The sequence below is a fragment of the Heterodontus francisci genome, chromosome 11, assembly GCF_036365525.1.
Source record: "Heterodontus francisci isolate sHetFra1 chromosome 11, sHetFra1.hap1, whole genome shotgun sequence".
In the NCBI taxonomy this organism is placed as follows: Eukaryota; Metazoa; Chordata; class Chondrichthyes; order Heterodontiformes; family Heterodontidae; genus Heterodontus; species Heterodontus francisci.
Window position 1 is genome coordinate 95,490,042 of NC_090381.1, and position 11,511 is coordinate 95,501,552.

An 11,511-nucleotide genomic window follows, 5' to 3' on the forward strand; every position below is an offset into this window, starting at 1 on the left:
AATGAAATAAATGAACTATTCATCAGGTTTTTTCGATGTCAGTTGAGGAGTAAATATTGGCCAGGACATGTGGGAGAACTCCCCTACACTTCTTCAGAATAGTGCCATGGGATCATCTACATCGGCCTGAGGGAGCAGATAGGGCTTCAGTTTAATGTCTCATCCAAAAGACGGAATTTCCAGCAGTGCAACACTCATACTGCACTGAAGTGCCAGCTTGGATCAAGTCTCTGAAGTGGGACTCGAACATGACCATCTGAGTCAGAAGCAAGTGCGCGATCAACTGAACCACTAAAAAGCACAATGGAATTGCAAGTGTTCTTTTTTCTTTTTACAGAAGCTGGTGTATTTCCAGTGTTTATTCAAAAAATCAATTCAGATCAATTTCAATTTATGCACACAAACGTTTGGTGCAGCAATTCATGGTACAGTAAATGACAGTCAACTCAGCCAAATGTCTGCCATGCTTATCATAATTGTCACCTTTGGTCCTTCAAGTACTTCAAAGTGCTGCCCATCATCACATTTACACAGTTATCAGTTGGACTTTACTGCAATTGCTGACACATAGCCAGGAAACATTACACTTCCAACTGCACATACCACTATTCAAACTAGAATCACAAAAACACAAGAAATAGGTTCAGGAGTAGACTATATGGCCCACCGGACCAGCTCTGTCATTCAATACGATCATGGCTGATCTTGGGCTTCAATTTCACTTTCCTGCTCACTCCCAAAGTCCCTTGATTCCCTGCGAGAACAAAACTCTGTCTATGCCAGCCTTAAATATATTCAATGATCGAGCATCCACAACCCTCTGGGGTAGAGGATTCCAAAGATTCACAACCCTACGAGTGAAGTAATTTCTCATCTCAGTCCTGAATGACTGGCCCCTTATCCCTGACCAGTGGGAATAATCTCTCAGCTTCCAACCTATCAGAATCTTGTATGTCTCAATTAGATCGTCTCTCAATCTCAGAATTGTTACAGCGCAGAAGGCCATTCAGCCCGTCATGTCTGCACTGGCTCTCCTAATGAGCTTTTCTCCTAATTCCACTCCCCCACCTTCTCTCCATAACCATGCACATTCTTCCTTTTCATACTACAGTCTAATTCCCTTTTAAATGCTTCAATTGAACCTGCCTCCACCACACTCTCATATAGCATATTCCAGACTTTCACCACACACTGAAAAAGTTTTTCATGCCCCCATTACTCCTTTTACTTTAAATCTGTGCCCCCTCCTTCTCGATCCTTTCACAACTGGGAACAGTTTCTCTCGATCTACTCTGTCCAGACCCCTCATGATTTTGAACACCTCTATCAAATCTCCTCTCAGCCTTCTCTTCTGTAAGGAAAAAAGAGTCCCAACTTCTCCGATCTGCCTTCATAACTGAAGTTCCATATCCCTGGAACCATTCTCATGAATCTTTTCTGCAGCCCCCTTCACATCCTTCCTAACTACTGCCTACATGAATGAAAATCCAACACATACTGAGACAAACATCAGCTGCTGCTGGAGGACCATGAACTTGGTGAAAGATGCTCTTTGATCTGCCCGAAACTTGGTCTTCTGGTGCCAGGAGCTGTCCACGACACTGTTGCAGACTGGCACATGCCAAGATCCAGGACTACATTCTGGAAGGACCCACTAAAGCTTTGGGGAGCCGCTGAAGGCCACAGTCGAAGGTCCTCTCGCCATAGTACACCGAGGGACTAAAACCAGTGTAAAAACCTCTCAGGCTGTATGATGACATGAAAATGTATATTGTAAATATAACTTATAAGTGTAGTGAGGCACTGCAGAGTGCCACACACTGTATTGCAAGTAATTGAACTGTTTTGCACTTTATGTAATGTCCAGTTTGGACTGTTATGTAATGCACTTTTACAAGTTTTATGAATAAAGTATATTTTTGTAAAAAAGCCAATCCTAGCTCATCAATAATTGCATTATATTTGATATACCAATTCCCTTGCTGTTACATTATCAAATTTCAGACTGCATTTTGACAGGCAAGTATGCTGTTTACTAGACAGCTGCAGGTATCCCACCAATAGATCACACAGGTACTTCAGCATTGCTGATGGCCAAAGCCACTGGATACTCAGCCTCCCCACCAACCCCCAAATGGCAGGCTCACAAAATATGATAGGCAAAATATTGGTCAAAATCCCAGAAGTTTCATGTAATACAATTTGAATTAATTTATTTTGGTTATTTTTTTTAAAAAGTTGGTCCCAATTACAACTACAGAGAGTCCCAAAATGTCATAGCCAGTACATGTCAGAATTTCAAGTGATAGAAAGAGAATTATATATATTTAGTGACCAGTACCAGTAATCAAGGCACTCAGACTTAATCACATCAAGCCAATTCCATTCTAAAAACCTACTCCAAGAATCTGTACCCTTCTTGAAATGAGAACAGAAAGTGCCGTAAATACTCAGCAGGTCTGGCAGCATCGGTGTCGAAACAGAGTTAGCGTTTCAGGTTTGTGACCCTACTTTTCCTGCCCTAATGCACACACACCCCTACAAACTTACACAGACTCTGATCACACAAAACAGTGAGCGCTCATTCACAAGCATTTCCCAGAGCCTATGACCTTGGGTTACTATTAGTTAGACGCCAGATTTAGTCCACGCACATTATCGGGTGTTCCCTCTGAATCTTACCGGCCTACTGCTGAAACCTTTGATCTTGGCAGCGGGGTTATACACGTGGCACCTGATGGACGTGGAGCCAACATCCACGGCCAGAATGTACGTGCCACTTCGTCGAACACCATTTTTGACAGAACCCATAACTGGCAGGTGCTGGGTACACTTCCCGGCCACAGGAGGAGGAGTCACAGACCCAGGACACGGGGCGACGGGGAAGTCATGGAACTGCCGCCTAAAAACAAGGGAAGCCGAGAGGAGAAATGAGCAGAGAGGGAACAAAAAAATTCAGGGGCAGGGTTTGGAAAACAAGCGCTCCCAATACCAGGAAGTAACAGCAGGTCCAACTTCCACAACAGTTACTTTGTATCCCAGCAAGTTGCAAATGTATCCAAATCAAACACTCGCATTCTACTTGCTCCTCCTCCCAGGACCTTGCCCGAGCAAACAGATTGTAAGGCTCCTTGATAATTAATAGGCATGATGAGAATCTTTAACCTGCCATTTCCACAATCACGGTATGCAATACAGCACCCATTTGAGCCACGACTGCTTAAACAAGCTGTGCAGCCTAAATCGCCCAACGTTTCTCCCGGTCATTAACCTCACCTCGCCCCTCCTGTGACGCACCGCGTCATACATCAGCCCATCTTAAAGGGGAGGTGTCCTGATTACTCACATACATATTCTTTTAAACACACGCCCTCCTACACTCTGGGCGTGCTGTTGTTGACTCTGCGGCAATGGCATATGCTGAATGCCTCTGAGCACTGAGGAATTCCTGCATCACAACAAGAACAGCTCTTCAAAAATACTTCATTGGCTGTACAGCACTTTGGGACACAGCCTGAGGTAATGAAAGGCGCTATATAAATGCAAGTCATTCTGTGGAATGCAGTGTAACGCAGCATGGTATATTTTTTTTCAGTCACCAGTGTCACCTCACACCAAGAACATAGCCATCACATAGAATGCAAATGTACACTCTTGCTCCCACTGTTGCCGACACCCTCATGTATAGTCATCGAATCATTTAAGGCATAGAAGGAGGCCATTCAGCCCATCAAGTCTATGCCAGCTTGCCACAGAGCAATCCATTGAGTCCTATTTCCCCCGCTCAATCCCCATAGCTCTGCAAGCTTATTTCCCTCAAGTGCCTGTCCAATTTCCTTTTGAAATCATTGTCTCCACTTCCACTGCCCTCATAGGTAGCGAGTTCCAGGTCATTACCACTAGCTACGTAAGAAAGTGCTTCCTCACATCCCCCTGCATCTCGCCCAAAATCTTCAATCTGTGTCCTCTAGTCCTTGTCTAACTTATCTAAGTCTGTCATAATTTGTACACTTCTCTCAAATCTCCCCACAATCTCCTTTGCTCCAGGGAGAACAGCCCCAACATTTTCCAATCTAACCGTGTAACTAAAATTCCCCATCCCTGGAACCATTGTGGCGACCAGAACTGGACACAAAGCTCTAGTTGTGGCCAAACCAGAGCTTTATAAAGGTTCAGCATAACTTCCCTGCTTTTGTACTCTATTCCTCTATTTGTGAAGCCCAAGATCCCATATGCTTTGCTAACCACTCTCTCGATATGTCCTGACACCTTCAAAGATTGATACGCATGCAGTCTGTTCCTCTGCTCCTGCACACCCTTTAGAAATGTGCCATTGTCTATATTGCTTCACCTTATTCCTTCTCCCAAAATGTATTAACTCACACTTATCTGTATTAAATTCCATCTGTCACTTGTCCACCCATTCTGCTCGCCTATCTATGTCCTGTTGCAGGTGGTTCATATCATCCTCACTGTTTGCCACTTCTCCAAGTTTGGTATCATGGGCAAATTTTGAAATTCTCTCTATTTTCTAAGATCCAAGTCATGTATATATAGAAAAAAGGCAGTGGTCCTAGGTCCTAGCATTGACCCTTGGGGAACATAACTGCCTACCATCCTCCAGTCTGAATAACAACCATTTGCCACAAATCATTTATCCAATTGACATTGACCCTCCTATTTCATGAGTATTAATTTTGTTAACCAGCCTTTTATGTGGTACTTTATCAAACACTTTGTTAAATTCCATATAGACATCATCCACCACATTCCCTTCATCAACCTTCTCTCATCAAAAAATTCTATTAGTCAAGCATGATCTGCCTTTTACAAATTTGTGCCGTTCTCCTTAATTAACTCAGACCTCTCCAAGTGCCTGTAGATTATTTTCCCTGATTACTGTTTCTAAAATCTTACCCACCACTGATGTTAAACTAACTGGCCTGTAGTTTCTCGGACTGTCCTTACACCCTTTCTTGGATAAGGGCGTCCCATTTGCCACTCTCCAATCCTCTGGCACCTCCCCCGCAGCCAGGGAAGATTGGAAGATTATGACAAGCCCTTCCGCTATCTCCACCCTCACTTCCTTTAGCAGCCTGGGATGCAAGCCATCCAGACCAGGTGATTTATCTACCCTAAATATAGCCAGCTTTTCCAGTACCTCCACACTCTCAATTTTTACCCTATCCATTGCTTCTACTCTCTCCACATCTACCGATACTCTATCAGATTCATCTTCCTTAGTAAACACCAATACAAAGTACTCATTAATTATTCTAGCCTTGCCCTGCACCTCTAAGCATATGTTACCCACTTTATCCCTAATAGGCTCCACTCCACCTCTTATTACCCACTTACTATTTACATGCCAGATGATTTTTGGGTTCCTTTTATGTTAACTGCTATTCTATTCTCATATTCTCTCTTTGCCAGTTTTATTTTGCTCTTCACCTCCCCTCACAACTTCTTGTATTTGGCCTAGTTCTCACTTGAAGAATTTACTTGATATGCATCATACACCCTCTTTTTTGTTTCATCATATTCTCTGTCGCCTTCATCAAGGAGCCCTGTTTTTGGTTCCTCTAACTTTTGCCCTTGTTGGAATGTACCTCACCTGTACCTAAAGCATCTCTTCCTTAAAGATAATCCATTGTTCCATTACAACTTTTCCTGTCAGTATTTGCTTCCATTTTATCCTTGCTCGATCCCTTCATATCACATTGAAATTAGCCCTTTTCCAATCTAGCTGTTCTACCTTATATCGTTCCTTGCTTTTCTGCATTCCGAGTCGAAACCTTTTGACACAATGATCACTCTTACCCAAGTGCTCCCCCACAGATACTTGGTCCACTTGACCTACCTCATTTCCCAGCACCAGATCCAACAATGCCTCCTTTCTAGTTGGGCTGAGAATATACTGATCAAGGAAGTTCTCCACAACACAATCCAGAAATTCCTCCCCCTCCTTTCCCTTTACTCTAAAATTATCCTAATTGATATTTGGGTAATTAAAGTCCCCCAATATCCCCATTCTATAGTTCTTGCAGATCTCTGTGATTTCCCTGCAGATTTTCTCCTCTATCTCTCTCTCTCACTACTTGGAGGCCTATTGAATACCCCTTGTAGCATGATCATACCCTTTTTGCTTCTCAGCTCTAACTAAATAGATGCTGTCCTTGCCCTCTCAAGGACATCACCCCCCCACCCTTTCCAACACTACAATGTCTTCCTTATCAGTACTGCCACTCCAGCTCTCGATCTTTTCTGAACACTTTATATCCTTGTATATTAAGCGCCCGGTTATCACCATTTTTAAGCCACGTTTCCATTATTGCCACTATGTCATACTCCCATACGCTATTTGTACTCATAGCTCACCAACTTTATTCACCACTTTCTGTGTTTACATACACGCATTGTAATCCTGTCTTTGCATTTCTTGTAAGCCTTTCTCAGTCTGCTCCTATCTAATATGACTCCCTTCTCTAGTACTGCCCAACACTTTCACATTATGCACCTTATTCCTCTTTTCTACTTCTATATGCTGGTGCCCAACCCCCTGCCAATTTAGTTTAAACCCACTCCAACCACACTAGTGAACTGCCCCGCAAGGACATTGGTCCCAGTCCTGTTGAGATGCAACCCAGCTCTTTTGAATAGGTGCCTTCTGCCCTAGAACTGGTTCCAATGCCTCAAGAATCTGAAGCCCTCCCTCCTGCACCATGCTTCAAGCCACGTATTGATCCTCCCTATCTTCCCATTTCTACTCTCGCTAGCACGTGGCACAGGGACTAATCCAAAGATTACTACCTTAGAGGTCCTACTCTTTAACTTCCTCCATAGCTCCTGAAAATCTGACCATCGGAACTCAAGACCTGCCCTTACTATGTTGTTGGTAGCAACGTGTACCACAACTCCTGGCTCACTCCCTTCCCCCTGCAGAATATCCTGCACCCTCCCCATGATGTCCATGCCTTTTGTCTCCTGCAGTCAGTTTTTTTCCAAGGTTAGTCTTCCTCCCCGACTCTGATGAAAGGTTTTTGACCTGAAATGTTAAAACTGTTTCTCTCTCCACAGATGGTGCATGACCTGTTCAGTTTTTCCAGAATTTTGTTTTTATTTCAGATTTCCAGCATCTGCAGTATTTGGCTTTTGTCGCCTCCCAAGAATTTGGGCGATAATAACTTCCAATTCATCCAGGACTCCGTTACATGAATCCCATCATCCATGTCATTTCTGACTGCCTCCCCCCCACCCATTACTGCCCACCCCTCAGTCAATCAACTTTAACATTCTAATCTTCATCTACAAATCTCAAGGCAGTCTCAGGCCTCATCATTTTTGAAAAACTCCTCAGGCTCACCAGCCCTACTTCCACCCTTCACTTTTCCATCTCTGATTTATTGCACATGCACATCCCTCCCCACTCCCGGGTTAAAATGGAGGAATGTATTCCCTTGAATATAAGAGATTAAGGGGGTTTCAATTGTTCAAAGTAATCATAAGAGTTGATACAATGCAGATAAACTATTTCCTCTAGTGGGGAGGCCAGAACAAGGGCATATAACCTTAAAATTAGAACTGGGTCATTCAGAGATCGTGTCAGAAAGCACTTAACACAACCAATAGTAGAAATCTGGAAATCCCCCAAAAAGCTGCTGAGGCTGGGTCAATTGAAGATGCCAAAACTTAGATGATTTTTCTTAGGTAAGGGTTAAGGACCAAGGCAGATAGATGGAGTTAAGAAACAGAGGAGTCCAGATCTAACTGAATGGTGGAACAGGCTTGAGGGGCTGAATGGCCTATTCCTGTTCCTCTGTTCTCTTCATTCTATTAATGATGACTTCAGTCATTTTTACTTCCACACTGGCATTCTCCCTAAATCCTTGTACTTTGCTACATTTCTTCCCATCTTCAAAAAAGCCCCTCCTAAACCAACAACCTAAACCACTTCCCTAATTTCCCCCTACACCTGCTCTGGTTTTCTTAACAACAGTGTAGATCCCGAAAATGCTTTGTATCAAAGTAGTAATTTTTCCCCTCTTCACAATTCAAGATGTAGGATTCGCTGGTGTTTCCTCCAGCAAGATAAGTACCGGTAATTGCCACCATAGGAAAGTGTGAAATTTGGATCCAGAGTTAGAAAGGCAGACCAACTCAAAGTCACATGCGAGATTGCTGCTAAGTAGCCACACACTTGGGCAGAATTTTCCTGCACTCTTCTGAACACAACTGTCAGGCTCAAATGGGGGGGGGGTGGTGGTCAGAAGCTCGCACTTTGTGGGAAACGCTCACCTATGATTTCCCCCTGAATTGGCCAATTAGTGGCCAGAGGATGTACTCACTGTCCAATTAAGGGTGGGCAGACAGGCTCTCGAAGCTGGAGGGTCAATAGGAGGTTCTCGAGCTTGGAAACAGCAGCAGGGTGCTGTTGCTGGCAAGAGAGAGGATGCCCCAAAATAAAAGGGGCCTCTCTCCAACTTTTCCAAAATTAAAGTCAAAAAAGGCCTTTGCAGCAGAGCCACCATTTTGGGGAGGGGAGGGGGAATGCATGGGGGGCCTGCAGCTGCAGCTGAATCCAGGCAGACAGGGCCTCTAAGACTGCCTGGAGCACTGTCTCCCCACCCTGGTCTGCTGCTAGTCAGCCTCCAACAATTGGCCTTAAGTGGCTATTAACAGGCTCAATTAGCTATCCGCCACTTGTGGCCTACCGCCCACTGCACCCAACACCCAGCCCTCACCATCCCACCTCTGGGAAAATGGCCTGAGATCAAGATGGAGCCAGGAAACCAGCACGTCAGCCAGTGGCACTATTTTTAGCACCCACTCGCCTCCATTCCAGGCCCTGGTAGGGGCTTAGAATCCTGCCTCTGCTTTCGTACTGGACAGTGTGATATAAACAGTGGCTGTCCTATAATTAATAGGATCGAAAATTGGACAGAAAATCATGTAGGTTTTTAAAAGGAAACTCAACTGGTCCACAGTTCAGACTTACAATATGCAACAATCACCAGTACAAAGTACACTGTGAACTAGCACGAGCCCTAACACTGGAATGGTGAAAAAAAATCTAAACTTAGTGCGACTTACTGTCCTTGAATTTTGCACAATAATCTTGGAGATATTGATAATATAATTATGGAGCATCTCAGCGGCGATAAATCACCCTCCCTAGTCATTAGATGCAAGTTTATCTAATCTCTTGTGACAGAAAAGATAAGCATTTAACATGGCTGGATTGCAAAAGGACTGTTCATTCTCACTAAAATGTAAGGTATTGTTACATTACTCGTTCTTTTAAATCCTGTTGGCAAGAGTCTGAAATGATATTACCAACTATTTAATGGAACATAGGAACATGAATAGGCCCTCCAGCCCTTGCGCCATTCAGTTAGATCATAGCTGTATAAAACACTAGTTAGGCCACAGCTGGAGTATTGTGTACAGTCTGGGCACCACACTACAGGAAGGATGTGATTGCACTGGAGAGGATGCAGAGGAGATTCACCAGGATGTTGCCTGGGCTGGAGCATTTCAGCTATGAACAGAGACTGAAAAGGCTAGGGTTGTTTTCCTTAGAACAGAGAAGGCTGAAGGGGGACATGATTGAGGTATTCAAAATTATGAGGGGCATTGATAGGATAGATAGGAAGAAACTTTTTCCCTTGGCGGAGGGTTCAATAACCAGGGGGCATAGATTTAAGATAAGGGGCAGGAGGTTTAGAGGGGATTTGAGGAAAAATCTTTTCACCCAGAGGGTGGTTGGAATCTGGAACGCACTGCCTGAAGAGGTGGTAGAGGCAGAAACCCCCAGAACATTTAATAAGTATTTAGATGAGCACTTGAAACGCCAAAGCATACAAGGCTACGGGCCAAGTGCTGGAAAATGGGATTAGAAGAGTTAGGTGCTTGATGGACGGTACGGACACGATGGGCCGAAGGGCCTGTTTCTGTGCTGTATAACTCTATGATTTGTATCTTAACTCCATCCACCCACTATGGCTCCATAACCCTTAATACCCTTGCTAACAAAAATCTGAGTCTCAGTTTTGACATTTTAAATTGACCTAGACTTCAGTTTCTTTTGAGAAGAAAAGAGAGTTCCAGATTTCTACTACCCTTTGCGTGAAGAAGTGCTTTCTGACATTACCCCTGAACGGCCAACTCTAATTTTAAATAATGAAAACAGAAAATGCTGGGAATACTCAGCAGCATCTGTGGAGAAAATAACAGAATTAATGTTTCAGGTCAATGATCTTTCTAATTTTAAGGTTACAGCCCCTTCAAGTGGGGATGGGAAGGTAAGTAAGACGTACACAGTCCAGGACTGGGGAGCAGTTTCACACTGGTAACAGAGCTTTAACTGCAGAAATAGTTTAGTTGTTCGAAAAAGGGAAAAATGTTCCCACTTCTCCTGGCAATTTAATTTTCTTTCACCTCCGAGGGTTCATTGCACTTTTCCTCAACCAAGAGGATAAATAATACAATGTCCTCAAGACACTCTTTATATCACTCAAACTGGCAGCTAGGCATGCTGTCAACACTGCAATGTGATTTTCATTTTTTCAAATTCTAAAGACTGAAAATTACTAATAGGAGGGAGAAAACAGAAACATAGACAGTGGATGGACCACACAATTTGTATAAATAATTATAAAAATATTTTGTAAAATAGTCACACAGAATTTACACTATCCTGGCAGAGCACCACACAGGTATTAGTTTCCTGGGGTTAAACTACACACTGCACAATAAGTAAATGCACCAACAGGGTCCAGATAAAGTTTCAATGAACTGAGCCATAAAACACGAAATCAAGGAACATGGTAAAATTCTCAGAAACAACCTTGGTTTTACCCTCCCTTCCTCCGAGTTGTTACAAATTCCTAAACAATAGACCAAGTCAGCATCACATTTTGACACTTGTAACAAAATGCTTTATTTGTAATATTGAGCTTGCCTATACATGTCAGCAGAAAGTGCAACATTGAATTGTACTGTTATTAGCCAGTAACTTCTCCATTGTTTAATACACAAAATGTAAAAAGTCCACATTTGTCAATAAATATGATTAATGTGCCACCATCACCTTCCTTTCACTGTACATCTTTCTTAAACCAGTGTGATCCACATGAAAAGGCTTTGATACAACACTGAGTACTCCTAAAAGCAATACAATTTTAACATTGATAAACATTAAAAATGTTTGTGTCACAAGTAGATAAAATGCTTAAAGTATTCTAAAACAAAAAAAATTACAAGAAAATGCATAGAACCTACAAATCAGGCAGTAAATCATTTCTGAAATTTTTCGGCTTCTATAAAACAATCTTAAAGCACTTTCTACAACATCTACATCAGAAGTTGAATTTTTCTTCAGTCGTATAAAATACGTGGCTTTACATGTACACAGCAGGCTTTTGGTATTTTAACTGTACAATGGACATAATTGACTATATTGAATAAAAATTAAAATTTACATGAAATTTATAAAAACAAACATGGTCACAC

General features: G+C 42.8%; 1 protein-coding gene across 5 annotated transcripts in view; it reads right to left on the bottom strand.

The window, feature by feature from the left end:
• gk5 (glycerol kinase 5) overlaps positions 1 to 3,295 on the bottom strand; it is a 91,578-nt gene extending 88,283 nt beyond the window's left edge. For 3 of the 5 annotated variants that reach the window (XM_068042575.1, XM_068042579.1, XM_068042576.1), the window contains exons 1-2: positions 3,277 to 3,295; positions 2,683 to 2,902 (exon numbers count right to left, since the gene is read on the bottom strand). In XM_068042575.1, the coding sequence (XP_067898676.1) occupies positions 2,683 to 2,811 (129 nt within the window). In that variant the 5' untranslated portion in view covers positions 2,812 to 2,902; positions 3,277 to 3,295. The other 2 variants (XM_068042577.1, XM_068042578.1) reach the window with 2 other exon arrangements.
• Positions 3,296 to 11,511: the final 8,216 nt, after the last annotated feature.